This window comes from Hevea brasiliensis, chromosome 1 (assembly GCF_030052815.1).
Source record: "Hevea brasiliensis isolate MT/VB/25A 57/8 chromosome 1, ASM3005281v1, whole genome shotgun sequence".
In the NCBI taxonomy this organism is placed as follows: Eukaryota; Viridiplantae; Streptophyta; class Magnoliopsida; order Malpighiales; family Euphorbiaceae; genus Hevea; species Hevea brasiliensis.
In genome coordinates this window covers 115,460,416-115,486,230 of record NC_079493.1, presented here as the reverse complement: position 1 = coordinate 115,486,230, position 25,815 = coordinate 115,460,416, and the positions used below count along the sequence as shown (strand labels likewise).

The window sequence follows — 25,815 nt, the reverse complement described above, 5'->3', positions numbered from 1 at the left end:
GTAAATCTAAATAAATTAAAATAATTGCATTTTAAATAAAGAATTAGAAATTTAAAAAAGAAAAAAGATACGCATGTGATGCATGAATAATTAAAAATCAATTAAACTGAACATTAACATAAACAATATAAGGCAAAATGTGGATATCACGTGAAATACAGCTATTATATACAGTTGGGAGAATATATTCAATTGTTAGATTTTCTTTTTCCCTATAGCAATTGTTGGAAGATGTGATTTTAATTTAGATTACATTCTCCAATCATTTTGTTTTTATGTGCTCATAGTCTATATATTAATCAATTTATTTTAAAATTATTTTTTTATAAAAATAATATTTAAAAAATAATTAATAATCATTTAAGAAAGAAAATTTTCATTTTATTTTGATATGCATATAATTATTTAAAATTTATGTATATTTAATATAATCAGTTAAAAATTTTAATTTTATAATATATGATTTTGAAAATATAAAATATAAAAAAATAAATTATTTTATTAAAATAAAATAATAAATAATTCATATAATACACTAACAAAATAATTAATTTTATTTAATAACCGACAATATTTTAATTAATTAATTGTATGGAATTATAATACAGTAGAAAGCGTCAAAATTTGTCAACAAAATTGTACTTGAAATATTAATACAAGTTCACACTTATATTTTGAAGGTGCAAAGAAACATCTTCAGTCGCTTCATTTTCTTTAAAAGCAGATATCAACTTTGCTCAACTCAAAGGCTCTCAAGAGAGAGATCAAAACAGAGAGAATGATTGTAAAATTAGTGCGTCAGGTGAGTTTCAGTTTGGCTCTATTGCTAAGTATTGAGTTGGCAATAGCGGCGCCACCTATGTCGAAGCCTAACTGTAAAGACCATTGCGGAAATATTAGCATTCCATACCCCTTCGGAATGGGCGTGGGTTGCTATTTCGACGAATGGTTTGAGATAAAGTGCAACGAAAGTGCCCGCCCTCCTAGAGCTTTTATAAGTAGAATAAAAATGGAGGTACTCAGTATTGATATTATGGGCTTCGCTACCGTCAAAAGTCCAATAATATCCTACAACTGTCCCGGTAGGGAGGGTGATGGGCCTATCAACTTGACAGGAAGTCCTTTCTATATCTACCGTGGGAACTTATTCATTGCAGTAGGTTGCAACACCCGTGCTTTGTTGACGGATGAGCCGCTCCTACGCGCTGGGTGTGAGTCAAGATGCCATGGCCAGAAGGACATTGATTGGGGAGAAATGCTTCCTAAACTTTCAACAATTGATTCCGACGGAATGTTTTACACAGGGAGCGATTGTAATGGTACCGATTGCTGTCGCATTAAACTAACTTCAAAAACTCAGGTTTTTAATCCAATTTTAAAGGCTATAGATGGGAATCGAAGCACAGATGGTTGCAAGATGGCATTTTTGGGTGTTGACGGGACACTAGATTTTTCCTTTGTCCAGTTTCCGATGTTGCTATATTGGACGATCAATTCCCCCCTAATGAAAGCTGTTGACGGGGAAACCTTCTCTTGCTGGAACTACACAGTCATTGAGTCAGGAATCTCTTGTCAATGCAAAGAAGGGTATGAGGGAAATCCTTACATTGGATGCACAGGTATACTTACTGCTATACATTCTCATCACATCTATTCATTATTATATGTCAAAAAAATTTTTTCCAAATGTTTTACTTCAATCAAAACAATTATGCTAAGCGCAAATCTGCGATTTTTTTTTTTTTATTGTCCCTCTCCTCATTTCAAATTCTAATAAAATATTTTAAAATAAATTATTATTTACCCACTAAAATTAGCTCGAAATAATTAATAGGTCTTTTTATTTTAACAATCAAAATATTTAATTATATTTCATTCATTTAATTAGATTTATATCATGTGATGTTTTTTAATAACAATAATAATGATTGTTTTATGTTAATGAAATATATAAGTTTCATTTTGACTTATGCTTTGAATTATAATTTTCTAGTATCTATAAATATGTTTATATCCACTGGCCACTAGAATGGTGCAATTCTAATTCATTTGCATATTCTTTCCATTTTGATTATTTTACAGATATCGATGAATGTAAAACGGAAGAGCATCGTTGTTGGAGATTAGCAGGATGCGTGAATACTTACGGGTCATATAAATGTGTGCTCGAGCCCAAATGGATTATCATTATAGGTAAGTTTTCTTTTCCTTTTGCCCAGTTTATAATATAAAAAGCTACAAAATTTGCTAGCAATGTTATGATCCAAAGTTAATTCATATGGTTTTTCTTCCAAAAAAAGAAAAACCTTTAATTAATTCATGTGACCAAATAATCATTAATTAAAGAGATAAACATTTTATGGTTATCAGCGTTATAAATGTAAAATAATATTTGTTTTTTCAATCAATTTAGCTAAGATTGATTGTACCTTTTCATTTTTCTCTTATTAGATTGGTTTAAATTATTACCAATATTTTAGTTAGGTTAAAATTAAAAAACACAAAAAATTTAAGATATATAACATCATTAGAGATTTCTTTTTCTTTAGATTATATTTTGATTAGGGAGGAAATGTGAGAAATAGGGGAAAAATTTTTTTCCTTTTACACCTAGTATTTTAAAGACTAAGGACTTGAATCTTGATATGGTATTAATGTACCTTGGAGTTGTGTAGGCAAGTACAAGTGACTGGTGATGACAACAATTGTAGTGTTTGATTTTTTGAATGAGATAGAGAATTAATTTGTGATGTTAGGATTCTAATAATCGTAGAACATTCTTTTTCCTAAATTTTGATGCAAGTAGTTATTATTTGCATAATTTATAAAATAAATTATTAATATTATAAAAAATATTAAAGTAATAATATTTTGTATTATCAATTATTGTAACTACATTACCGAATCCAGTTAAGAAGATGCATGTACCATTCACGTTAAGATGATATGCCCTAAAGAAAATTACATTAATTCTTTATATTCGAAGTGTCAAGGTTTGAACTTTGATAAATAAAGTGGAAGCTAAATTCACTTGTTAATTACATTAATTAACCATTATATTATTAGGAACGTATATAAAATAAGTATGATTTTGTTGAGAATAATTGATAAATTTAGGCTCATTAACCTATTTTTCCTTATCCCTAATTAAATTGAGTTTTTCAGGCATTTGTGTTGGCGTTCCAGTAATGTTTGTGCTTATACTTGGGACGAGGTGGTTATATAAATCTGCACAGAAAAGAAAGAAGATCAAGCAGAGGGAAAAGTTATTCAAGAGAATGTTACACCAACAAATATGTTCAAGCCAAGGCAATGTTGAGACGGCTAAAATATTCAGTTTAAAAGAGTTGAAAAAGGCAACCGATCACTTTAATGTGAATAGAATTATAGGCCAAGGTGGCCAAGGTACTGTTTATAAAGGAATGTTGGTGGACGGAAGAATTGTTGCAGTTAAAAAATCCAAGATAGTAGATGAAGCAAAACTTGAACAATTCGTTAATGAAGTTGTCATTTTATCACAAATTAATCATAGGAATGTGGTAAAACTATTTGGATGTTGCTTAGAGACAGAGGTTCCTATGCTTGTTTATGAATTCATCTCTAATGGAACACTTTCTCGGTATCTACATGACCAAGATGAGGAATTTCCATTTTTATGGGCAAAGCGTCTGCAAATTGCCATAGAAATTTCAGGAGCACTTTCCTACTTGCATTCAGCAGCTCCTGTACCGATATTTCATAGGGACATCAAGTCGACAAATATACTCTTGGATGAAAAGTTTAGGGCGAAAGTATCAGATTTTGGAATTTCAAGATCAGTTGCAATTGGCCAAACTCACCTTACAACAAATGTACATGGCACTTTTGGGTACTTAGATCCAGAATATTTTCGTTCAAGTCAATTTACAGAGAAAAGTGATGTTTATAGTTTTGGTGTAGTGCTTGTTGAGCTGCTGACTGGACGAGAACCAATTTATTCGGAAAAGTCCGAAGAAGTAATTAGTTTAGCAGCAAGTTTTTTGGAAATGATGGAAAATAATAAACTTTTTGACATAATTGACCCTCTAATTATAGAGCAATTATCCATTAAAGAAGAAATCATGGTTGTTGCTAACCTTGCAAGGAGATGCTTGAACATTGATGCAAAGAAACGACCTACAATGAGACAAGTGACAATGGAGTTGGAGGCAATCTGGTTTTCAAATGAAGATGCATGTGTTGAAGAAAACATGGAAGAAAATGAATTACAGCTCCAGGATATTTCTGCTGCATCTACTTCAACATGCTCAAGTTTTGCTGCCGATGGGACTTTAACAATCGACATTAAACCATTGGTTTCTAGAAGTACTTGGTAACAAAGAAAGTCACTAGCATTCCTTTTCCATGTTGGAGAACTTGAAAATAAGATATTTGTTTTTGGAGCTAGGATTTTGCTTTCACCTGAAGTCGGAATTTACATGTGCCTTTTTTCTTTTCGTATGTTGATTTCAATGTACCCTGAGGTTTTCCATAATAATTTTGTTTTACCTGTGCAAATTATTTATTTTGACTGCAATCAAACAAATGCATAAAAGATATTTAATTAATTCTTTTTATAAGCAATAATGCAGTGAATACTATAAGCAAACTACATGTATATTGAGATATATGTATTTGTAAATAGGATGAGGATAGACATATATGAAGATATACATAGCTATTAGTCACAAGAGATTGATACAATAACCGATTGCCTTACCAAATACTGCAATATTAATAGTGTGTAATACCCCTAATTTTTAAATTAATTATTTTATAGGTAGATATTAATACTTTATTTTATTTAAATTTTGGGAAATTATTTGAAATTTTTCGAATTTTTGAAATCGGATTCGATTTTCTAAAAATATAAAACTTTGATGATTTTTAAAAATTTATTTAAAGACTACGTGATAAAACTAAAAATACATTTAGACTCTACAAATTTTTTTGAGTTTTTTGAAATTTTTTGGAATTTTTGAGCATCGTTTTCAGTCCCAAGACAGAGTAAAAATTTAATTTCAGGTACCCTGAATGGAACAGGTCCCTTCTTCTCTTTTTTCTTCTCTTTTCTTCTCTCCTCGACGCCATTTTCTCTTCGTTATTTCTCTCTCCTCCCTCTCCCTCCGCGCCAACCACCCCCGCCCTTCCCCCGCCACCGGCAGGCCTCCAGGCAGCCGGAAAATTACGCCAATGCGCTTCCCCTGCGCTCGCATCCTTTCATCTTTGTTGCCAAATTTCGGCCGATCCAGCCACCAATCAGATCGGGTCTTGTCCCAAAACACATTTACACCTCGAGAACTTTCATAGACACCAAAAACACAAAAATCCCAATCTCCACAAACACCAGCATCGGGGAAACCTTTCCATTAGCACTACCATTCGGCATTATTATTAATACCAACACTAGCACACCAACATAAACAAAGAAAAGACAAACAAAACAAAAAGCTCCATAGGTTGCATTGAAACCCTCCCCAATAAGAACTAGATCTGCGTGAAGAGAGCTCGAAAGCAACAACCACGAATTCTATTCTCCACCAACTGCTTTTCAACCAAAAGACTATCTGTAACCACACCCAGGGGCAAAGAGGGACCCACATCCCGGGTAGGGGGTGATGCATGCATTTAATATCATCATTTAGGAGTAATTTTTGCACATAATTTACCCTTGTTCATAGCTATTACTATAGATATTAGCACATATTTAGTCAACTTTATAATTTTCACACTTCTTAGTTTAATTTCTGGAATTTATTTGTTTTGTAGGTTAAATTTGGAGAAATTTGATGTATTTTGATCAGAGTAGCCATTTGGAGGAGATTAGAGTTGAATTGCAAAAATTTTTGAAGTTGAGTAAAAAAATGGCCGAGAGCGACACAACCTGCAGCACAACCGAGTTAGCTTATGTCGCAGGTTGTGTCGATCGTCAGATATTCAGGCCGAGAGCTACACAACCCGCAACACAACCCACGACACAACTAACTCAGCTTATGTCATTTTTACTGGAAATAGTTGACGTGGCATTTCCGTTACTCTGGCTTTTTACCTCACTTTCTCTGGAACCTTCCCCCTTTTTACCCATTCTAGGGCAGACCCTTAGCCTATATAAAGTCTCATTTATCATTTTCTTTCCATAGAGAGCTAGGGAGGCATTTTTGGAAGGATAGAAAGAGAGAAAGAGAGGAGCTCGTTCTGCATTTTTCCAGCAGCAGCAAGGATCACGTTTCTGCACTTTTCTGCAGCAGATCCTTCTGCATTTTTCTGGGTTTTTCTACCCCTTAGCTTACATTTCCATTATTTCTTCATTTATACATTTGGGTTTGTCTTAAAACTATGAATAGTGAGTAGTTGATTGAGATTCTAGAGATGGGTTTGTAAATATTGATTTGTATTGTGGTTTTGAACTGATTTAGCCATTTAAATGGGATTTGTTACATTTTGATTTATTGCTTGTGAGCTTGTTGCCTTGCTTGATGAATGGGCCCTCATTAAGTTAAGCTTTAATCCTTAATAGATGGACTGAAAAGTGAATATTAGGGATAGATAATCTTGCAATAAACTTTATTTTCTTGGTGTTAGAGATAAGCTAAGAGGATTAAGGGGAACTTTCCAAAAATCAATTAGAGCTTTAAATGGGTTTTTGTTAGGTTTGAAATACCGTGAAAACAGGGTTTGATTTAATGAAAACCAACTTTGAAATGCTTGAAAAAGGTTTCAAAAATTTAAGAATTGATTTCCCTCAAAATTGCAATTCTCATGTGTTTGGCTAAATTAGGGATAAACCACATGCAAATAATATTGAAAAATCCAATCTCTAGAATCACTTTATTTTTTATTGAATTTAGATTTAATTCCTCTCAAATTTCATAAATAGAAATTTCAAATTAATTTTTGGTAATCTAGTTTAATTAATTTTAGTTAATTGTTTGATTTAGTTTTAATTCCTCAAACACCAATTTTAATTCCAAATTTCATTTTACATCTTTAATTTTTGTCATTCTAATTAGCTTATACTTTTATTTCCAATTTAAGCACAATTCCCTGTGGGATCGATATCATTTTTTTTTTAAACTATACTACTGTGGCCCGTGCACTTGCGAACAATACCGTACCAAGTTTTTGGCGCCGTTGCCGGGGAATTGTTTGTTTTTAAGTTGGATTTTAATTGTTTTAAGCTGAGTAGAATTTTTATTTTCTTTTATTTTCACTATTGTTCCTTGTGTTTTTCAGGTATTTTTCTTGTTTATGAGACGATCGAAAAGCACAAGTGACACTGAATTGTTGTTCAACCCAGAAATTGAAAAATTCTGCCGAGCCAACAAAAAGGAATATAAGAGAAGAAAGGAAGCAGAAAAAGAAGAACAACAAAGATTTGAGCAAGAGGAGACAATAGAAAATATGGAGAATCAAAATGGAGCTATTGGTGGAGATAATGGAGGAAATGAGCAAAATAGGCAAAATGAAGTGGTTAATCAAAATGATCCTCAAAGAAGATCCATGTTGGATTATGCTTTTCCTAGATGTGCAGATGTGAGAGATAACAGACCTATTATTGGAGCTAATTAATTTGAGTTAAAGACTGGTCTCATTCAAATGGTTCAGAATTCAGAATTCACAATTTGGAGGTAGCCCACTTGAAAATCCTCATTCTCATTTGAAGAAATTTTTTATGATATGTGGTACACAAAGGCAGCCTGGAGTTTCAGATGAAGTGATTCGGCTCACCTTATTTCCATTCTCTCTTCGGGATTCAGCATTGGAGTGGTATGACTCACTTCCACAAGCTATTATAGCTACTTGGGAGCAGCTATCTCAAGCTTTTCTATCTCAATTTTTCCCACCTGGGAAGACCACTCATTTGAGGAATTTGATGGTAGCTTTTAAACCAAGAGATGATGAAACTTTGTATGAATCTTGGATGAGATTTAAGGAGCTTGAAAGGCAATGTCCTCATCATGAAATACCGAAATGGATGATTGTTCAGAATTTCTACACCAGAGTTACTCCAGCCATAAGAAACACAATTGATTTACAAGCAGGAGGAGATTTCTTGAGAATGATAAGTGAAGAATGCTATGATCTATTAGAGAAGATTGCTCATAATACCCATTTATGGGGAAATCCTAGAGCACTTGAGCCAAAGAAGGCTGGGATTTATGAACTTGACTCAGTTAGCTACATGAATGCAAGATTTGATCAGTTGACTCAGCTTCTTAGTGATTTTTGCACAAAGGCAACAACCTCAACTCCTACAACTATGCAACAAGTTGCCTTCACAGATGGAACTCAAAGTTGTGGAGTTGATTACTCTTCTTATGGTGATGATTATTTGCAAGAACAAGCTGCTTATGCAGGAGGTTATCAACAGAAACCTATGGGAAATGCTTACTCTAATGTGAACAACTCAACATGGAGACCACAAGCAACTTTTGCTCAACAAGGCCAAAGCTCAAATTATGCTCATAACCAGTAGTATGTGCAGCAAAATAGGCCTCAATTTCAGCCTCAATTTCAGCCCACAAGGCAGCCACAACCTGGATATCAAGCAAGAGCACAACAATCCCTTCCACCTCATGAGTCGAAGCCAACCTTGGAAAGCATGATGGAGAAATTTTTTGCTGAACAAAGCAAGATGAATAGCAAATTGGAGGAAGAAATGCAACACATGAGACAAACCATGGATCAATTACAAGTCCACAACCGCATGTTGGAGACTCAATTGGCTCAATAAGCAAGCTCATCGGGAAGCAATTCCTATGGGAAACTACCTAGCCAACCACAAAACCCTCATGAACAATGTAAGGTTGTAACCTTGAGAAGTGGTAAAAAAGTTGGTCAAGAGAGTGAAAATAAGAGAGAAGAAAAAGAGAGCACAAAAGAAGAAAATTTAGTTGAGAGCAAGAAAAATGAAAAAGAAGAAGAAAGCAAAAGTGAGCAAGATGAAGGAGAGAAACCATACATCCCACCTGAACCTTACAAGCCCACCCTTCCCTACCCTCAAAGATTCATCAAGCATAAGCTAGACAAACAATTTGGCAAATTCCTTGAAGTGCTAAAGAAGTTGTATATCAATGTGCCATTCACTGAGGCACTATCCCAAATGCCAAGTTATGCCAAGTTTTTGAAGGAGATTCTTTCCAACAAGAGAAGATTAGAAGATTATGACACCATTAACTTGGGAGAGCAATGCAGTGCTATAATTCAGAAGAAGTTACCTCCCAAACTCAAAGATCCGGGTGTGTTTTCCATTCTTTGTCATATAGGTGATAATTGTGTGGCAAATGCCTTATGTGACCTTAGAGCTAGTGTCAGCCTAATGCCACTTTCAATATATGAGAAGTTGAATATGGGAGAGTTGAAGCCCACAAATATGTATCTTTCATTGGCTGACCGTTCAATTAAGTATCCAGAAGGCATTCTAGAAAATGTGCCTATCAAGGTTGGGAAATTCTACATTCCGGTGGACTTTGTCATTTTAGATATGGAAGAAGACACAAAAGTTCCTGTCTTATTGGGAAGACCCTTTTTGGCAATAGCTGGTGCATTAATTGATGTAAAGGGTGAGAAATTGACACTTAGAGTGGGAGATGATCAAATGATATTCAATATCAATCCTGCCATGAAAAGGAAACATGAAGAAGTTGAGTCTTGTTTGCGGGTAGATATTATTGATGAGATTGTTCAAGAGCATTTCAGAAAAAGCTATCCACAAGACCCTCTTGAAAATTGCTTAGTCCATGGTGGGAGCATTGATGATGACAATCATAACATAGCTGCTTTTGCACAACACTTGGATAGCTCTCCACCACATCCTGAAGCCACAATTTTTCAGCTTGAAAAAGTGCAAACTTTGGAGATCAAACCACCATCATTAAAGGTAGAGGATGCCCCAAAGGTAGATCTTAAACCTCTTCCTTCCAACCTCAGGTATGCTTTTCTTGGACCGAATGAAACATATCCTGTTATAATTAATGCATGTTTGACTGATATTGAGATTGACAAATTGTTGAGAGTTTTGAGAGAATATAGAAGAGTTTTGGGTTATGCAATTGATGATATAAAGGGAATTAGTCCAACAGTTTGTATGCATAGGATTTTCCTTGAGCCAAATAGTAAACCTTCTATTGAACATCAAAGAAGATTGAATCCTACAATGAAGGATGTTGTGAAAAAGGAAATCCTAAAATTACTAGCTGCTGGGATTATTTACCCTATTTACGATAAAGGAGTGGGTTAGTCCTGTGCATGTTGTACCAAAAAAGGTGGGGTGACAGTTGTTAAAAATGAGAATAATGAATTGATACCCACTAGAACTGTTACAGGTTGGAGAATGTGCATAGACTATAGGAAGTTGAACAATGCTACAAGAAAAGACCATTTTCCCCTTCCTTTTATGGATCAAATGTTAGAAAGATTAGCCAAGCATTCATTCTTTTGTTATTTAGATGGATATTCTGGCTTCTTTCAAATTCCAATCCATCCCGATGACCAAGAAAAAACTACCTTTACCTGTCCCTATGGCACCTTTGCCTATCGAAGGATGCCATTCGGATTGTGTAATGCGCCTGGCACATTTCAAAGGTGCATGATGGCCATTTTTTCTGATTTTATTGAAGAAATTATGGAGGTCTTCATGGATGACTTTTCAGTTTATGGCACTAATTTTGATTCATGCTTGACTAATTTGTCTAAAATCTTGCAGAGATGTGCTGATAATGATTTGGTGTTGAATTGGGAGAAATGCCACTTTATGGTCCAAGAGGGGATCGTTTTAGGGCATTTGATCTCAAATAGGGGAATTGAAGTGGATAGAGCTAAAATAGAAATTATTGAAAAAATGCCCCCTCCAACTACTGTCAAAGGAGTGCGGAGTTTTCTTGGACATGCCGGGTTTTACCGGCAATTTATTCAGGATTTTTCTAAACTTGCTAAACCCTTAACAAATCTTTTGAATCATGATGTTAAATTTGATTTTAATCAAGATTGTATGGTTGCTTTTTGCAGGTTGAAGATGGCCTTAACAACAGCTCCTATCATGCAACCCCCATAACAAAGATTGAGGCACTATTCAGTTGGTGAGCCAATTGAGAAGATAGCAACTTGCTATCTCTCTCATTCTCCATAAAATCTTGAGTGAGTATGGTCAAGCTAAAGACCCAAACTTAGCATTTTTGTGCATAACTCATAATTTTTCATTGATTCTTTATTTCTTTTATATAAATATTTGTTTTAAGTTTTTCTATACTCCTTATTCAGAGTTTAACATTGTTCTAATTTCCTTGTGCAGATGGGATACAATTCATTGCAAGCAAATGAGCATAAAAAAATTTTATTTTTGTGTTAGCTTTAAATTTTAGCTTTAAAATTTTTAGTTTTAAATTTGTTCACTTATAATTTTCATCTTTCTTTTGTTGAGTATTTGCTGGTGATTTTTGCTGGATTCATTGCCCTTTTGGTTAATTTCAAGAGAAAATTTTTCCAAATTTTGACATCTTGGTTTCAAAAGAAAATTATTTGAATGTGGATGTGTGAATTGGTGCTTTGAAAAAATTATTTTTTATGAGTATTGGATGAACATGACAAATTGAACAATTAGAATTCATGTTATGAAGGTTTAATCAATTGAAATCTAATTTGTTTCAAATTTTTAGGTGCTATGAAATTCGGTCATTTTTGGGCAGCAGACTGCACAACCTGCGACATAACCGGGTTTGCTTGTGTCACCGCTTATGTCCGCTGGGCACACTTTTGGGCAGATTGTTGCACAACTTCCGACACAACCCCCCTATCCTTATGTTCTAACTTGTGTCGCCTGTTTGTTTTGCAGGATAAAAACTCCCTTCACCGGAATGGGCCAGCAGCAAACCCAAAGCCCTAAAAACCGTACCCCATAAGCCCAAGCCCGAAACTAAAACCTAAAACCCAACCAACTAAAACCCAAAGCCCACAACCCATACCTAAAGCCCCTAACCCGATAACCCACTAAATCCTTCTTCCTCTCGACATCACCCCCGACACAACCCTCCCCTCCCGTCGTAACCTTCATCTTCACCGTCGCCTCCACCAACCACCATTCTTCCCATATTTCTCTTTCTCCGATCATGACCTTCCATTTCGCCATGTCCGACTCCCCATTATCCTTCAAAAACTCACCTCCCCACTCCTCCCAGCCGCTGCAGCCCCAAGGCACCCCGCCCATGAACGCCGACCCATCGCCGGCCCACTCTGGTGACGCCACGATCGCCACATTCAAAAAGAAAAAGGCGAAAAACATTAAGCCACACAAATCAATGGGCGACGTCAAGAGGAAGCGACCCGAACCGGCCACACAACAACCCCCAATCCCGCCTCCAATGCCGGCCGCACCTGCTGTCCGACGTGGCATCCCAAAGTCGGCGGTTAAGTGCCCCGGTACATCTAAAGGTAACTTTGCATTCCCCTCCTCTTTGCCTACTGCTACACACTGGATATTACCTACTGCCGACATGAAGAAAAATAAGGCAAGAGTTGCAGCCCGACAAATGGTTCAAACTCGGTATTTGGATGTGTCTACACTTAAATCCTTGAAGATATATGATGAAATGCAGACTCTGTTAGATGCTTTAGGTTGGGTGCGATTTGCACATAAACAGGAACTGGTCTACCCCATTTTAGTGCAGGAATTTATGGCCTCCCTGTCCACTAATGAGCATAAAATTGCATTGGATAATGACTTGACAATCAAATTTAGATGCCTTGGTCAAGATAGGGTGCTGTCTATGGATAATTTTCACCATATATTTGGCTTTCCACCTGATGGTCTGTTCAAAATAACTACTAGCCAAAGGGACTATAATGCGTATGAATTTTGGGAGCGAATTGCACCTTCAGCAGGTACCTTCAAACCGGGACACAGTAAGGCCTCCAAGATTGAGAATCATGCCTTGAGACTGCTTCAGCGACTAATTGCAAATACAATTTTAGGCAGAGGATCTAGTGTTGGCACAATGTCACAGTATGATCTATTCTTTTTGTGGTGTGCAAAAACTAGCAAAAAAGCTTCCCCTGGTTATTATTTCTGCCGCCATGTGATCCGCCAGACCACTAGGGGTACTGGTAACATTGTCTTTGGAGGTTTGGTCACACCCATTGCACATTATTTTGGCTTTAATCCTCAAATGCACAAGTGTCTTGCTCTTCCAACAGGTTTGTTATTTTTGGATGGACCTCATTTGGCCAACCAAAAATTTTGTATAAAAAATGAGGCTACCAAGCTGTATGAGATTCCTGCACTAACAGACCCACCACCTGGTTCTCCCACTGCAATTAGTTCCTCCTCAGCATCTGAGCGACCATTTGAGCAGCCTTTTACACAACCTGCAAGCCGAGCTCCACCAGCTGCTCAACCTGCTTCATCAATAGCTTCTGGACTATCCATAGCAACTTTTTTGACGTTCATGGAGAATCTCAGTGATGAGATCTATTCTTTTCGGCAAATGACGGATGTCTCTTTTCAGACACTACGAGATTTAGCTGACATATATTTGGATCGAAGTGCTGAAATGCAAGACGAGTTGAAAGTCATGCGAGCTAAGCTGGAGAAGATCGAAACAAACCAGGCACTGATTTTGAGCATCATCTCTCCACAGCAGCCACCAAAAACACCACCACCTCCACAAGATGGCAAGGGCAAAGGAGTTCTCATACCCGACTGACCAGCTTTTATTCTCCATTTACATTTCATGTCTTTAATTTCATTGCTTAATTACTTAGTATTTTGAACTTATTTAGTTAATATTTTGCTTGTGTTGTTTTTATTTTACTTGAACCATTTACTTATTCAGTTTTTTTTAGTTCCTCATAAAATACATTTTTCTTTTATATCTTTAGTACATTGCTCACTTGCTTTGATTTGCTACTTCGGATTTACACTTGATGGCTATATTTTTGAGCTTAACCTCTTTATTCCAACTTTTTGAGTTTAATTGATTTAATGGATTCCATTGCACTGTTTCTTTTGCAATGAGTGCAGCAGCTGTCCAAATTTTACTTAATTAAATTGGCTGCACTTCAATGAGGTAACAATTCTCATCTCAGCTTGTGTCACTGTCAACACAAGTTGTGCTATCGCTTATGCAACAGGGTAATAATTCTTTATGCACATATGAGCCACCCATTTTCTGCACATATAGCCACATATAATCCCATTTCTTGCAATCTTTTAACATTGAGGACAATGTTCATTCTGAGTATGGGGAAGAGGGTAAATTTTTTGCAAAAATTATTTTTTCCTTTTTCATTTGCATATAGTGACATACTCATTCATTACTTCATACTTGTACATATTCACGTATATACACTGCATATAGCTTCATATACTTAGTTATGCATACTTAGTTGCATATAGGTTGACTATACATTTATACACTCATGCATTTTATTCATTCATTTAAAATTTTTGAATTTTTAAACCAGTCTTTGAATTCCATAAGCCACTTATTCAAGCAATCCAACTTGCCTTTAGATGGTTAGTGGAATGAAAGTTCCAGCTGGGTACAAAGTCTTAAGCATTATTCTTTCTCTTACTTAATAGCTGAAAATTAATACATTCATCTAGGTATGCAAATTCTGATTAGTTATTTTGAGTTTTGAGTGTCTGAATAAGCCTTTAAGGAAGAAAATGGTCCTTGTCGTCTCACCATTCCTAGAACAAGCATCTTAGATCTTTCAAAGCGAAATTTTTAACTTGCATTTGATAAGAATATGATTTAGGCATTCCTTCATATTTTAAACCTCGCATTTAGCCTTAATCTACCTTAATCTCATTTCAACCCTTGCAAACCCCCCTTGAACCTTAATTCCCTAATTTCTTTGGAACCCAAATCATTTACCTAGCCATTAAACCTAAACACTACCACCTATTATGAGAATAATATTTTAGCAATTAAGTGCATAAAAAAATAAAATAAATAATGATATATATAAAAAAAAAGAAAAAAAAAACTTGGAGGATTGAAACATCTTGAATAGTGCTAGAGTAATTGTGAAAAGTTGATAAAAAAAAATGGTCACCAAAATATCCCAAAGGTAATTTTGGGTGTGACATGAAATAGGGACAAGTACACAATAAAATATAAAAATAAAATAAAATAAAAAATATATATATATTATAAAAGTAGTCCCTTTATTGTGATAGCACTTGAGATTCATTGTGAATTTCTTTCCTCTTTATAAAAAAAAAAAATGGATGCACTTTGAGTTTCATGATTAATATTATTCTCATATTTTGTTTACCTTATTCCCTTTCTTTGTTAACCACAATTTTACCCTATTAGACCCCATTACAACCCTTAAAAAGACCTAATGATTCTTTGAAAAATGCTTGTTACATTAGTAGAGTTAGATCTTTTATGCTTGCATATGGGTTTGGATATATAATCTTCCATACATTACTCACCATCTATTTGAGACACATTGGCTATCTATTTCATTTAGGTTTGTTTTGGCACAATTGACTCTTGTAGCTGGTTGGTATTTGTTGCTTGGGTTGATTGGTTAATTCTTAGCTATTCTGTAATTGTTGAGAGTGCTTGCTTCATTCTTTGTGCTTTTGCTGGTGGGAACTTGGAATGTTGGTGGCTAGAGGTAAGTTGGTGGTTTGGATTAGTGATTTTTGTGTTTTCAAAGACTGATTCTATTCCCTTCCAAATGAGTTTCAATGAAATTTTGCTTGAGGACAAGCAAGAGTTTGAGTATGGGGGAATTTGATGCATGCATTTAATATCATCATTTAGGAGTAATTTTTGCACATAATTTACCCTTGTTCATAGCTATTACTATAGATATTAGCACATATTTAGTCAACTTTACAATTTTCACACTTCTTAGTTTAATTTCTGGAATTTATTTGTTTTGTAGGTTAAATTTGGAGAAATTTGATGTATTTTGATCAGAGTAGCCATTTGGAGGAGATTAGAGTTGAATTGCAAAAATTTTCAAAGTTGAGTAAAAAAATGGCCGAGAGCGACACAACCTGCAGCACAACCGAGTTAGCTTATGTCGCAGATTGTGTCGATCGTCAGATATTCAGGCCGAGAGCTACACAACCCGCAACACAACCCACGACACAACTGACTCGGCTTATGTCATTTTTACTGGAAATAGTTGACGTGGCATTTCCGTTACTCTGTTGATTGGTTAATTCTTAGCTATTCTGTAATTGTTGAGAGTGCTTGCTTCATTCTTTGTGCTTTTGCTGGTGGGAACTTGGAATGTTGGTGGCTAGAGGTAAGTTGGTGGTTTGGATTAGTGATTTTTGTGTTTTCAAAGACTGATTCTATTCCCTTCCAAATGAGTTTCAATGAAATTTTGCTTGAGGACAAGCAAGAGTTTGAGTATGGGGGAATTTGATGCATGCATTTAATATCATCATTTAGGAGTAATTTTTGCACATAATTTACCCTTGTTCATAGCTATTACTATAGATATTAGCACATATTTAGTCAACTTTACAATTTTCACACTTCTTAGTTTAATTTCTGGAATTTATTTGTTTTGTAGGTTAAATTTGGAGAAATTTGATGTATTTTGATCAGAGTAGCCATTTGGAGGAGATTAGAGTTGAATTGCAAAAATTTTTAAAGTTGAGTAAAAAAATGGCCGAGAGCGACACAACCTGCAGCACAACCGAGTTAGCTTATGTCGCAGGTTGTGTCGATCGTCAGATATTCAGGCCGAGAGCTACACAACCCGCAACACAACCCACGACACAACTGACTCGGCTTATGTCATTTTTACTGGAAATAGTTGACGTGGCATTTCCGTTACTCTGGCTTTTTACCTCACTTTCTCTGGAACCTTCCCCCTTTTTACCCATTCTAGGGCAGACCCTTAGCCTATATAAAGTCTCATTTATCATTTTCTTTCCATAGAGAGCAAGGGAGGCATTTTTGGAAGGATAGAAAGAGAGAAAGAGAGGAGCCTGCTCGCATTTTTCCAGCAGCAGCAAGGATCACGTTTCTGCACTTTTCTACAGCAGATCCTTCTGCATTTTTCTGGGTTTTTCTACCCCTTAGCTTACATTTCCATTATTTCTTCATTTATACATTTGGGTTTGTCTTAAAACTATGAATAGTGAGTAGTTGATTGAGATTCTAGAGATGGGTTTGTAAATATTGATTTGTATTGTGGTTTTGAACTGATTTAGCCATTTAAATGGGATTTGTTACATTTTGATTTATTGCTTGTGAGCTTGTTGCCTTGCTTGATGAATGGGCCCTCATTAAGTTAAGCTTTAATCCTTAATAGATGGACTGAAAAGTGAATATTAGGGATAGATAATCTTGCAATAAATTTTATTTTCTTGGTGTTAGAGATAAGCTAAGAGGATTAAGGGGAACTTTCCAAAAATCAATTAGAGCTTTAAATGGGTTTTTGTTAGGTTTGAAATACCGTGAAAACAGGGTTTGATTTAATGAAAACCAACTTTGAAATGCTTGAAAAAGGTTTCAAAAATTTAAGAAATGATTTCCCTCAAAATTGCAATTCTCATGTGTTTGGCTAAATTAGGGATAAACCACATGCAAACAATATTGAAAAATCCAATCTCTAGAATCACTTTATTTTTTATTGAATTTAGATTTAATTCCTCTCAAATTTCATAAATAGAAATTTCAAATTAATTTTTGGTAATCTAGTTTAATTAATTTTAGTTAATTGTTTGATTTAGTTTTAATTCCTCAAACACCAATTTTAATTCCAAATTTCATTTTACATCTTTAATTTTTGTCATTCTAATTAGCTTATACTTTTATTTCCAATTTAAGCACAATTCCCTGTGGGATCGATATCATTTTTTTTTTAAACTATACTACTGTGGCCCGTGCACTTGCGGACAACACCGTACCAGGGGGAAGGGCAGCCCTCCCCCAACCGGAGGGGCAAGGGAAAACCACCTACTGTAGCAAAGAAAGGGCCTGGTACCCTATAGGAAGAAAACCCAAAACAAAGAGAAATTTTCGAGAAAGAACCTGTTTATTAGTACTCTGTTCAGTTTTTAAATTTGTTTATAACAAAGTTATAGGAGAAACTTTACAAAATTTAATAATATTAGTTCTTGCTTTATAGAACATGTAATGATATTGATTACTCATAAAACCTGATGACCAAGAAGGTTGTGATGATGATAAGAACTAGAGCTTTTTTGCATAATGGGAGCTTTTTCACATAACGGGGAGTAATTTAAATAGTAGAGTGCATGGCTAGGCTATGCAAAAGGCTTAAGTTCATGCTTAGGCCATTTGGAATTGACAAAGCTGGGAAAAATAAAGTTTTCAAGTGAGCTAGTAAAGTGCGCGGCCTGACTGTGTCGATGGAGAAAAGTGCACGGCCTGACTATGCACTCGGTAACAAAGGCTAAGGAGGGGGAAGGGTAAGGAGCTGGTGATTTGAGCTGCTGAGTTTGTAATTTGTTGAGTTGTTATTGGTGGTTTAGCTATTGTGATTTATTTTGTTTAATTCTAATTTAGTAGACTTGGTATTGTGTAGTTAGTTTCTTTGACTCGTTCACAAGTTGTAAGGACTGGACTATAAACACTCCTTGCATAGAACATTTTATTTTTGAGTTCAATATAATTTGATTTTTTTTCCCAAATCACAAATCCCTCAAAAAAGACTAGCCAATTTTTTGAATGGAACTGAAATTTATCGGTTCAATTCAGTTTTGTTTTACTCTTTTGTTGGACCTTAGTTAATTGTCTATAAATTAGAGAATAAATGTGAGACCGAAGAGAGAAAAATGAATAAATATATAATAATTATCTAGCACCGCTTTTTTAATTTAATATGTAAGATTATATTTGTAATTTTCATCTCTTTTTAATAGATTAACACTAAATTTTAAAAATTACTGTTTATCATTTTCAATTATACCTCTATTTTGACCCGCATAGCGTCACTCTCCTTTTTATCAACTTAAAAAACGATTGATATTATTAATTTAGCCTCTAGATGCGTTCTTTTAATTTGTTTACTCTAAGATTCCCGGCGATTGCGTCTAATTGTCTTGGATAATTTATAAAATTATTTTTGCCCTTAAAAAAAGAAAATTATGATGACATGTGAACTTCACAATTGTATACTATATTATGCTACTGGAGAAAGAGCCAGAATTTATCAACAAAAGTGCGCTTCACATAAAGACAAGTTCACACTTGCACTCCCACGATCTAATCATTTCAACTTGAGTCTCCATTTTGAAGGTGCAAAGAAACATCTTCAATCTCTTCATTTTCATTAAAAGCAGATATTAACTTCACTGAACTCAAAAGCCTCTCAAGAGAAACACCAAAAGAGAGTAAGAATGGCCATAGAATTAGTGTGTCAGGTCAGTTTCGGTTTGGCTCTATTGCTAAGTACCCAGCTGGCAATAGCAGCGCCACCTATGTCGAAGCCAAACTGTAAAGATCATTGCGGAAATATTACCATTCCATACCCCTTCGGAATGGGTAAAGATTGTTATTTGAACAAATGGTTTGAGATTGAGTGCAACGAAAGTGCCTACTCTTCTAGAGCTTTTATAAGTAGAACAAAAATGGAGGTCTTCGATTTTGAAGTTTATGGCGGCGTTATCGTCAAAAGTCCAGTGATATCCTCCAACTGTGCCCGCAGGGAGAGCAATGAGCCTATCAACTTGACAGGAAGTCCATTCTACCTTTCCGACCGGAATTCCTTCATTGGAGTAGGTTGCAACACCCGTGCTTTGTTGATGGATGAGCCAATCCGAAGCGTTGGGTGCGACTTAAGATGCCATGGCCAGAAAGGCATTGATTCGCGAGAAATGCTTCCTAAACTTGTAACAACTGATTCCTTTGGAAATAATTACATAGGGAGGGATTGTAATGGCACCGATTGCTGCAAGATTAAAGATTGTTTTCAATCCACTGATCAGGTTTTCAATCCAATTTTGAAGGATATAGATGGGAATCAAAGCACAGATGGTTGCAAACTGGCATTTTTGGCTTTTGATGTGGTGATACAAGATCATTCCTATGTCCAGTATCGGATGATCCTAGAGTGGACTGTCAATTCTACCCTATCGGATGCTGTTGACGTAGCAACCGTGGATTGCTTCTACTACTCTGATGTCCATGCGTCAGAATCACAGTTCCAATGTCGATGCAAAAATGGGTATGAGGGAAATGCTTACATTGGATGCACAGGTAAATTTACTGCTCATGACATTTATTCGTAGTTATATGTCCAAACAAAATTATCAGGGAAATGCTAAGCGCAAATTTGTGAATTTCCTTTTCATAATATGTACCTTTTCACATAGTTAAATATTTATATTTCATTCAACTATGTAAGAGGATTATCACAACGGATTCCTTTATATTTGTTTCATTTTGATTTATACTTTGAATTATAAATTTTCTAGTATGTCTAAATATGTTCACCAGAATGGTGCTATTCTAATTCATTTGCCTATTCTCCTTCTTTTCACTCTTTTACAGATATCGATGAATGCAAAATGCAACAGGATGACCTTTGCTCAGGAATAACAAAATGCGTAAATACTCATGGATCATATGACTGTGTGCTCGATCCAAAATGGATTATCATTATAAGTAAGTTTCCTTTTGCCCAATTTATAATTTCAAAAGCTATAAAATTTGCCAGCAAGTGGCAATTTTATTATCCAACGTTAATTCAAATGGTTGTTCTCAAAATAACGTTAACTCATTTGACCAAATAATCATTTTTGTTTGTCTTGTGTTTTTAGGTTTATCAGCATTATAAATAAGTATAATAATATTAGTTTTTTCATTCAATTTGGCTAAGCTTGATTTATTTGTAACTTTTCATTTTCTCTTATTAGATTGGTTAAAATTATTACCAATAACATTAGTTAGGTTAAAATTGGTAAAATTTAAGAAAATTAAGATAAATTAAATCATTAGAGATTTTTTTTTTCTTTACACCTACTATTGTAAAGACTAAAGACCTGATATGGTATTAGTGTACCTTGGAGTGTGGAGGCAAGTATTAGTGATTTGAATGAGATGGATAATTAATTTGTGATGTTACGATTCTAATAATTATAGAGCATTCTTTTTCTATAATTTTGATGCGAAAAATTCTTGTATAGACCTAATCTATCATGGATCCAAGATACATTAGGCTATTTAATCATTCAATTGTTAAGAACATATAAAAATCAGTATGTGTTTGTTGAGTATAATTAATAAATTAGGCTCATTAACTCAAATTTTCCTTATTCCTGATTAAATTGAATTTTTCAGGTATTTGTGTTGGCATTCCAGTAATGTTTGTGCTTATACTAGGCGCAAAGTGGTTATATAAATCTATACAGAAAAGAAAGAAGATCAAGCAGAGGGAAAAGTTATTCAAGAGAATGTTACACCAACAAATATGTTCAAGCCAAGGCAATGTTGAGAAGGCCAAAATATTCAGTTTAAAAGAGTTGAAAAAGGCAACCGATCACTTTAATGTGAATAGAATTATAGGCCAAGGTGGCCAAGGTACTGTTTATAAAGGAATGTTGGTGGACGGAAGAATTGTTGCAGTTAAGAAATCCAAGATAGTAGATGAAGCAAAACTTGAACAATTCATTAATGAAGTTGTCATTTTATCACAAATTAATCACAGGAATGTGGTAAAGCTATTTGGAAGTTGCTTAGAGACAGAGGTTCCTATGCTTGTCTATGAATTCATCTCCAATGGAACACTATCTCGGTATCTACATGACCAAGATGAGGAATTTCCATTGTTATGGGCAAAACGTCTGCAAATTGCCATAGAAATTTCAGGAGCACTTTCCTACTTGCATTCAGCAGCTCCTATACCAATATTTCATAGGGATATCAAGTCGACAAACATACTCTTGGATGAGAAGTATAGGGCGAAAGTATCAGATTTTGGAATTTCAAGATCAGTTGCAATTGGCCAAACTCATCTTACAACTAATGTACATGGCACTTTTGGGTACTTAGATCCGGAATATTTTCGTTCAAGTCAATTTACAGAGAAAAGTGATGTTTATAGTTTTGGTGTGGTGCTTGTTGAGTTGTTGACTGGACGAGAACCAATTTATTCAGAAAAGTCCGAAGAACTAATTAGTTTAGCAACGAGTTTTATTCAAATGATGGAAAATAACAAAATTTTTGAGATAATTGACCCTCGAATTATTGAGCAATTGTCTATTAAAGAAGAAATCATGGTTGTTGCTAACCTTGCAAAGAGATGCTTGAACATCAATGGAAAGAAACGCCCTACAATGAGACAAGTGACAATGGAGTTGGAGGCAATCTGGTTTTCAAACGAAGATGCATGTGTTGAAGAAAACAGGGAAGAAAATGAATTGGCGCTCCACGACATTTCTGCTGCATCTGCTTCGACATGCTTAAGTTTTGCTGCCAATAGGGCTTTATCAATCGACATTGAATCGTTGGCTTCTGAAAGTACTTTGTAATTAAGAATGTCACTAGCATTCCTTTTCCATGTTGGGGAACTTGAAAATAAGTATTTGTTTTTGGAGCTAGGATTTTGCTTTCACCTGGAAGTTACATTGCCTTTTTCTTTTGATATTTTGACTTTTTCAACAATTGATCGAGTCAAATGTTGATATGGCGGATCATATATAATTCAATGCTTTTGGGACAAGTACTGTATTTTTCTAAGCATAAAAATTTTAACTAATTTCCCAAATTTAGAGAAATTAAAAAACTAAAATGAACAAATAAATTTGGAAATTTTTTCTCTTCTAATAAATAATGTTTCGTGGAAAATATTTTATTAATTTTTTTTTACTTTTTTTAATATTTGAGGCACTTAAAAAATATTTTTAAAAAAAAATAATTTTCATAAAAAATATTTTTTATATATAAACTATTTTTCACAAGACAAATAAAACTTGAAAATAATACTTTTAAATGAATTCTCAAGTATTAAAAATTTAATATATAAAAATTTTAATATAATAAAATGAAGCGAATGAAGTTGATATTTTCACGTGAAAATAAAAACTACTAAATTCAAGCAAGTTATATAAATAAGTTAATTATTTTAATTTTTATTAAAATGAGAGTTAAATAATTAAATATATGAGGGGTCAATATATACACTTTGATTGCCACGTTTTTAAGGCACGTGTAATTAAAAATCAATTAAACTGAACATTAACATAAGGCAACATGTGGATATCACGTGAAATATCGCTATCATATACAGTTGGGACAATATATTCAATTGTTAAATTGTATATTTTTTTTCTTACTGCAATTGTTATGGAAGATGTGATTTTAATTAATCGTTTTGTTTTTGTATGGTCAGAAGATGCCAACTGCGATTATTTATTCCCAAAATTGGAGTTGTTTGGAAAATAGTTCTGGGAATTTTACATTTATTACTCATCTCCACACAGTTACCCAAAAGTATATAATATAATGATGAAATTTCTGTAATATTGTTGGTAGATGTAGCCTTACATGTGGTTTAATTACATTAAATAAAACTAATACAAGGCCCAGCACCACCCCATTTTCGCTGACCACTGTCTTTTGTCTTTTGTATATGTGCTACACACCACTGTAATTGATATTCAGTATTTGACATGATATACCCATCCTGTACGTCACCATCCAACCCAGAATAACCGACATGAGATCTTTAAGCAAACTGTACATGCTACGATTCCATAAACAAGATTAAGAATAAAGAAAAATGATAATGGAGCTCAAACGTGGCACTAAGCTTTAATGCTGTTACATGGTACTTATTATATTTAGGTTAATTATATTTTGTAAGATTGATGAATAGATCTCTACTAATATCACTTGAATTATATTTGATGGAACTAATTTATAAGGGATTGATAATTTAATGTAAAACAAGATAATAAAAAAAAATTTGAAATTAAAAACCTTTCAGGTTTGAAAAACTTAAAATTTATGTTTAAAAGAGTATAATATTTTTAAAATTTTGGAGGACCAAAAACTTTAATTTTAATCTATTAAATTATGAGTTAACCAGATTTTTTCTTTAAAACGTTTTAATATCTTAAAAAACTTTCAATTGCCCCCGATATTAAAAAGTTACGAAAGATTTGAAAACTATGAAAAGTTTTATTTTAAAAGTTTTATTTTATAAATTATTATTTTATTTTATTGCAAATAATTTTAAAAATAACTATAAAAATTACCAGATCACTAAATTTCATTGGTAATTTATCAACGCTTTACCGATGAAAATAATAAAATTTAAATTAATTTATACCCACAAAATTAACAACTGATTATCGATGAACAATTTACTGATGACGTAATTTTTTAAGTAAAAGTAACGCCTAATATTGACAACAAAATTAGTGACCAATAAAAAAATACCAATGAAAAAATTCATTGATAATTATCAACTAACTCGTATTTGGTCGATAATATTAAAAATAAAATTTTAAAAAAATAAAAAAAGTGAAAATTTTAAACTATGAGAATATTTCATTAGTAATTACTAATAAACTTATTTTTTGTGGGTAATATTAAGAAAAAAATAAAAAATAAAATTTGAAAATAAATTACCTATAAAAACTTTTCATCGGTAATTACCAACGAACCGTATTTAGTCGATAATATTAAGAAAAAAAATTCAAAAAAGCTTAAAAACTATTACCTATGAAAATTTTATATTAATAATTATCAACCAACCGTATTTAGTAGATAATATTTAAAAAAAAATTAAAATAAATTACCTACGAAAATATTTTATCGGTAATTACCAACAAACTATTTTTTAGGTAATATTAAAAAGAAAATAAAACAAAATTAAAGTAAATTGCCTATAAAAATTTTTCACCAGTAATTATCAATGAATTCATTTTTTTTAAGTAATATTAAAAAAATTTAAAATAAATTATCTATGAAAATATTTTGTCGGTAATTACCAACGAACTCATTTTTGTAGCTAATATTAAGAAAGAAATTAAAAATAAAATTTTGAAATAAATTACCTATGAAACTTTTTGTCGATAATTACCAATGAACTTATTTTTTGTAGGTAATATTGAGAAGAAAATAAAAATAAAATTTTAAAATAAATTACCTACTAAAATTTTTCGTCGGTAATTATTAATGAACTCATTTCTTATAGGTAATATTAAAAAGAAAATAAAAAATAAAATTTTAAAATAAATTAATGTTTTGTCGATAATTACTAACGAGCTTGTTTTTGTGGCTAATATTAAGAAAGAAATAAAAAATAAAATTTTGAAATAAATTACCTATAAAACTTTTCGTCGGTAATTACTAACGAATTTTTTTTTAGGTAATATTAAGAAAAAAATAAAAATAAAATTTTAAAATAAATTACCTACGAAAATTTTTCATCGGTAATTACTAATGAACTCAGTTTTTATAGGTAATATTAACAAGAAAATAAAAAATAAAATTTTAAAATAAATTATTTACGAAAATTATTTATTAGTAATTACCAACGAATCATATTTAGTCAGTAATACTGAGAAGAGAAAAGAAAAAAATTACAAAGGCTTAAAAAATTTTACCTACGAAAATATTTCAGCTATAATTACCAACGAACTTATTATTTATAGCTAATATTAAAAAGAAAATAAAAAATAAAATTTTAAAATAAATTACTTACGAAAATTGTTCATCAGTAATTACCAATGAACCATATTTAGTAGATAATGCTAAGAAAAAAATAGAAAAAAAAATTTATAAAAGCTTAAAAAAAACAATATAAAAAATTTTCAATGATACATTTAATCGCAAAGATTTTAAT

General features: G+C 33.3%; 2 protein-coding genes and 1 non-coding gene across 3 annotated transcripts; 2 read left to right on the top strand and 1 right to left on the bottom strand.

Moving 5' to 3' along the window:
- The first annotated feature begins 759 nt into the window (after window positions 1-759).
- Window positions 760-4,491, top strand: LOC110635695 (wall-associated receptor kinase-like 8). Its single transcript, XM_021785123.2, has 3 exons — window positions 760-1,619; window positions 2,083-2,193; window positions 3,166-4,491. Exons 1-3 carry the CDS (start codon window positions 779-781, stop codon window positions 4,353-4,355), a joined length of 2,142 nt encoding a protein of 713 aa, XP_021640815.2. The 5' UTR covers window positions 760-778; the 3' UTR covers window positions 4,356-4,491.
- Window positions 4,492-7,876: 3,385 nt separating this feature from the next.
- On the bottom strand, window positions 7,877-7,983 carry LOC131169746 (small nucleolar RNA R71). The gene has a single exon (XR_009140655.1). It is a non-coding gene; the product is annotated as a small nucleolar RNA R71 (small nucleolar RNA).
- Window positions 7,984-19,319: 11,336 nt separating this feature from the next.
- On the top strand, window positions 19,320-22,492 carry LOC110635699 (wall-associated receptor kinase-like 2). Its single transcript, XM_021785129.2, has 3 exons — window positions 19,320-20,219; window positions 20,514-20,627; window positions 21,303-22,492. The coding sequence occupies exons 1-3, from the start codon at window positions 19,361-19,363 to the stop codon at window positions 22,490-22,492; spliced, it is 2,163 nt and encodes a 720-aa protein (XP_021640821.2). The 5' UTR covers window positions 19,320-19,360.
- Window positions 22,493-25,815: the final 3,323 nt, after the last annotated feature.

Coding starts and splice junctions, on each gene's coding strand:
- LOC110635699 (XM_021785129.2), top strand. CDS start 19,361: ATGGCCATAGAATTAGTGTGTCAGGTCAGTTTCGGTTTGGCTCTATTG. Junction 20,220..20,513: donor TGCTTACATTGGATGCACAG/GTAAATTTACTG, acceptor ACTCTTTTACAG/ATATCGATGAATGCAAAATG. Junction 20,628..21,302: donor AAAATGGATTATCATTATAA/GTAAGTTTCCTT, acceptor TGAATTTTTCAG/GTATTTGTGTTGGCATTCCA.
- LOC110635695 (XM_021785123.2), top strand. CDS start 779: ATGATTGTAAAATTAGTGCGTCAGGTGAGTTTCAGTTTGGCTCTATTG. Junction 1,620..2,082: donor TCCTTACATTGGATGCACAG/GTATACTTACTG, acceptor ATTATTTTACAG/ATATCGATGAATGTAAAACG. Junction 2,194..3,165: donor CAAATGGATTATCATTATAG/GTAAGTTTTCTT, acceptor TGAGTTTTTCAG/GCATTTGTGTTGGCGTTCCA.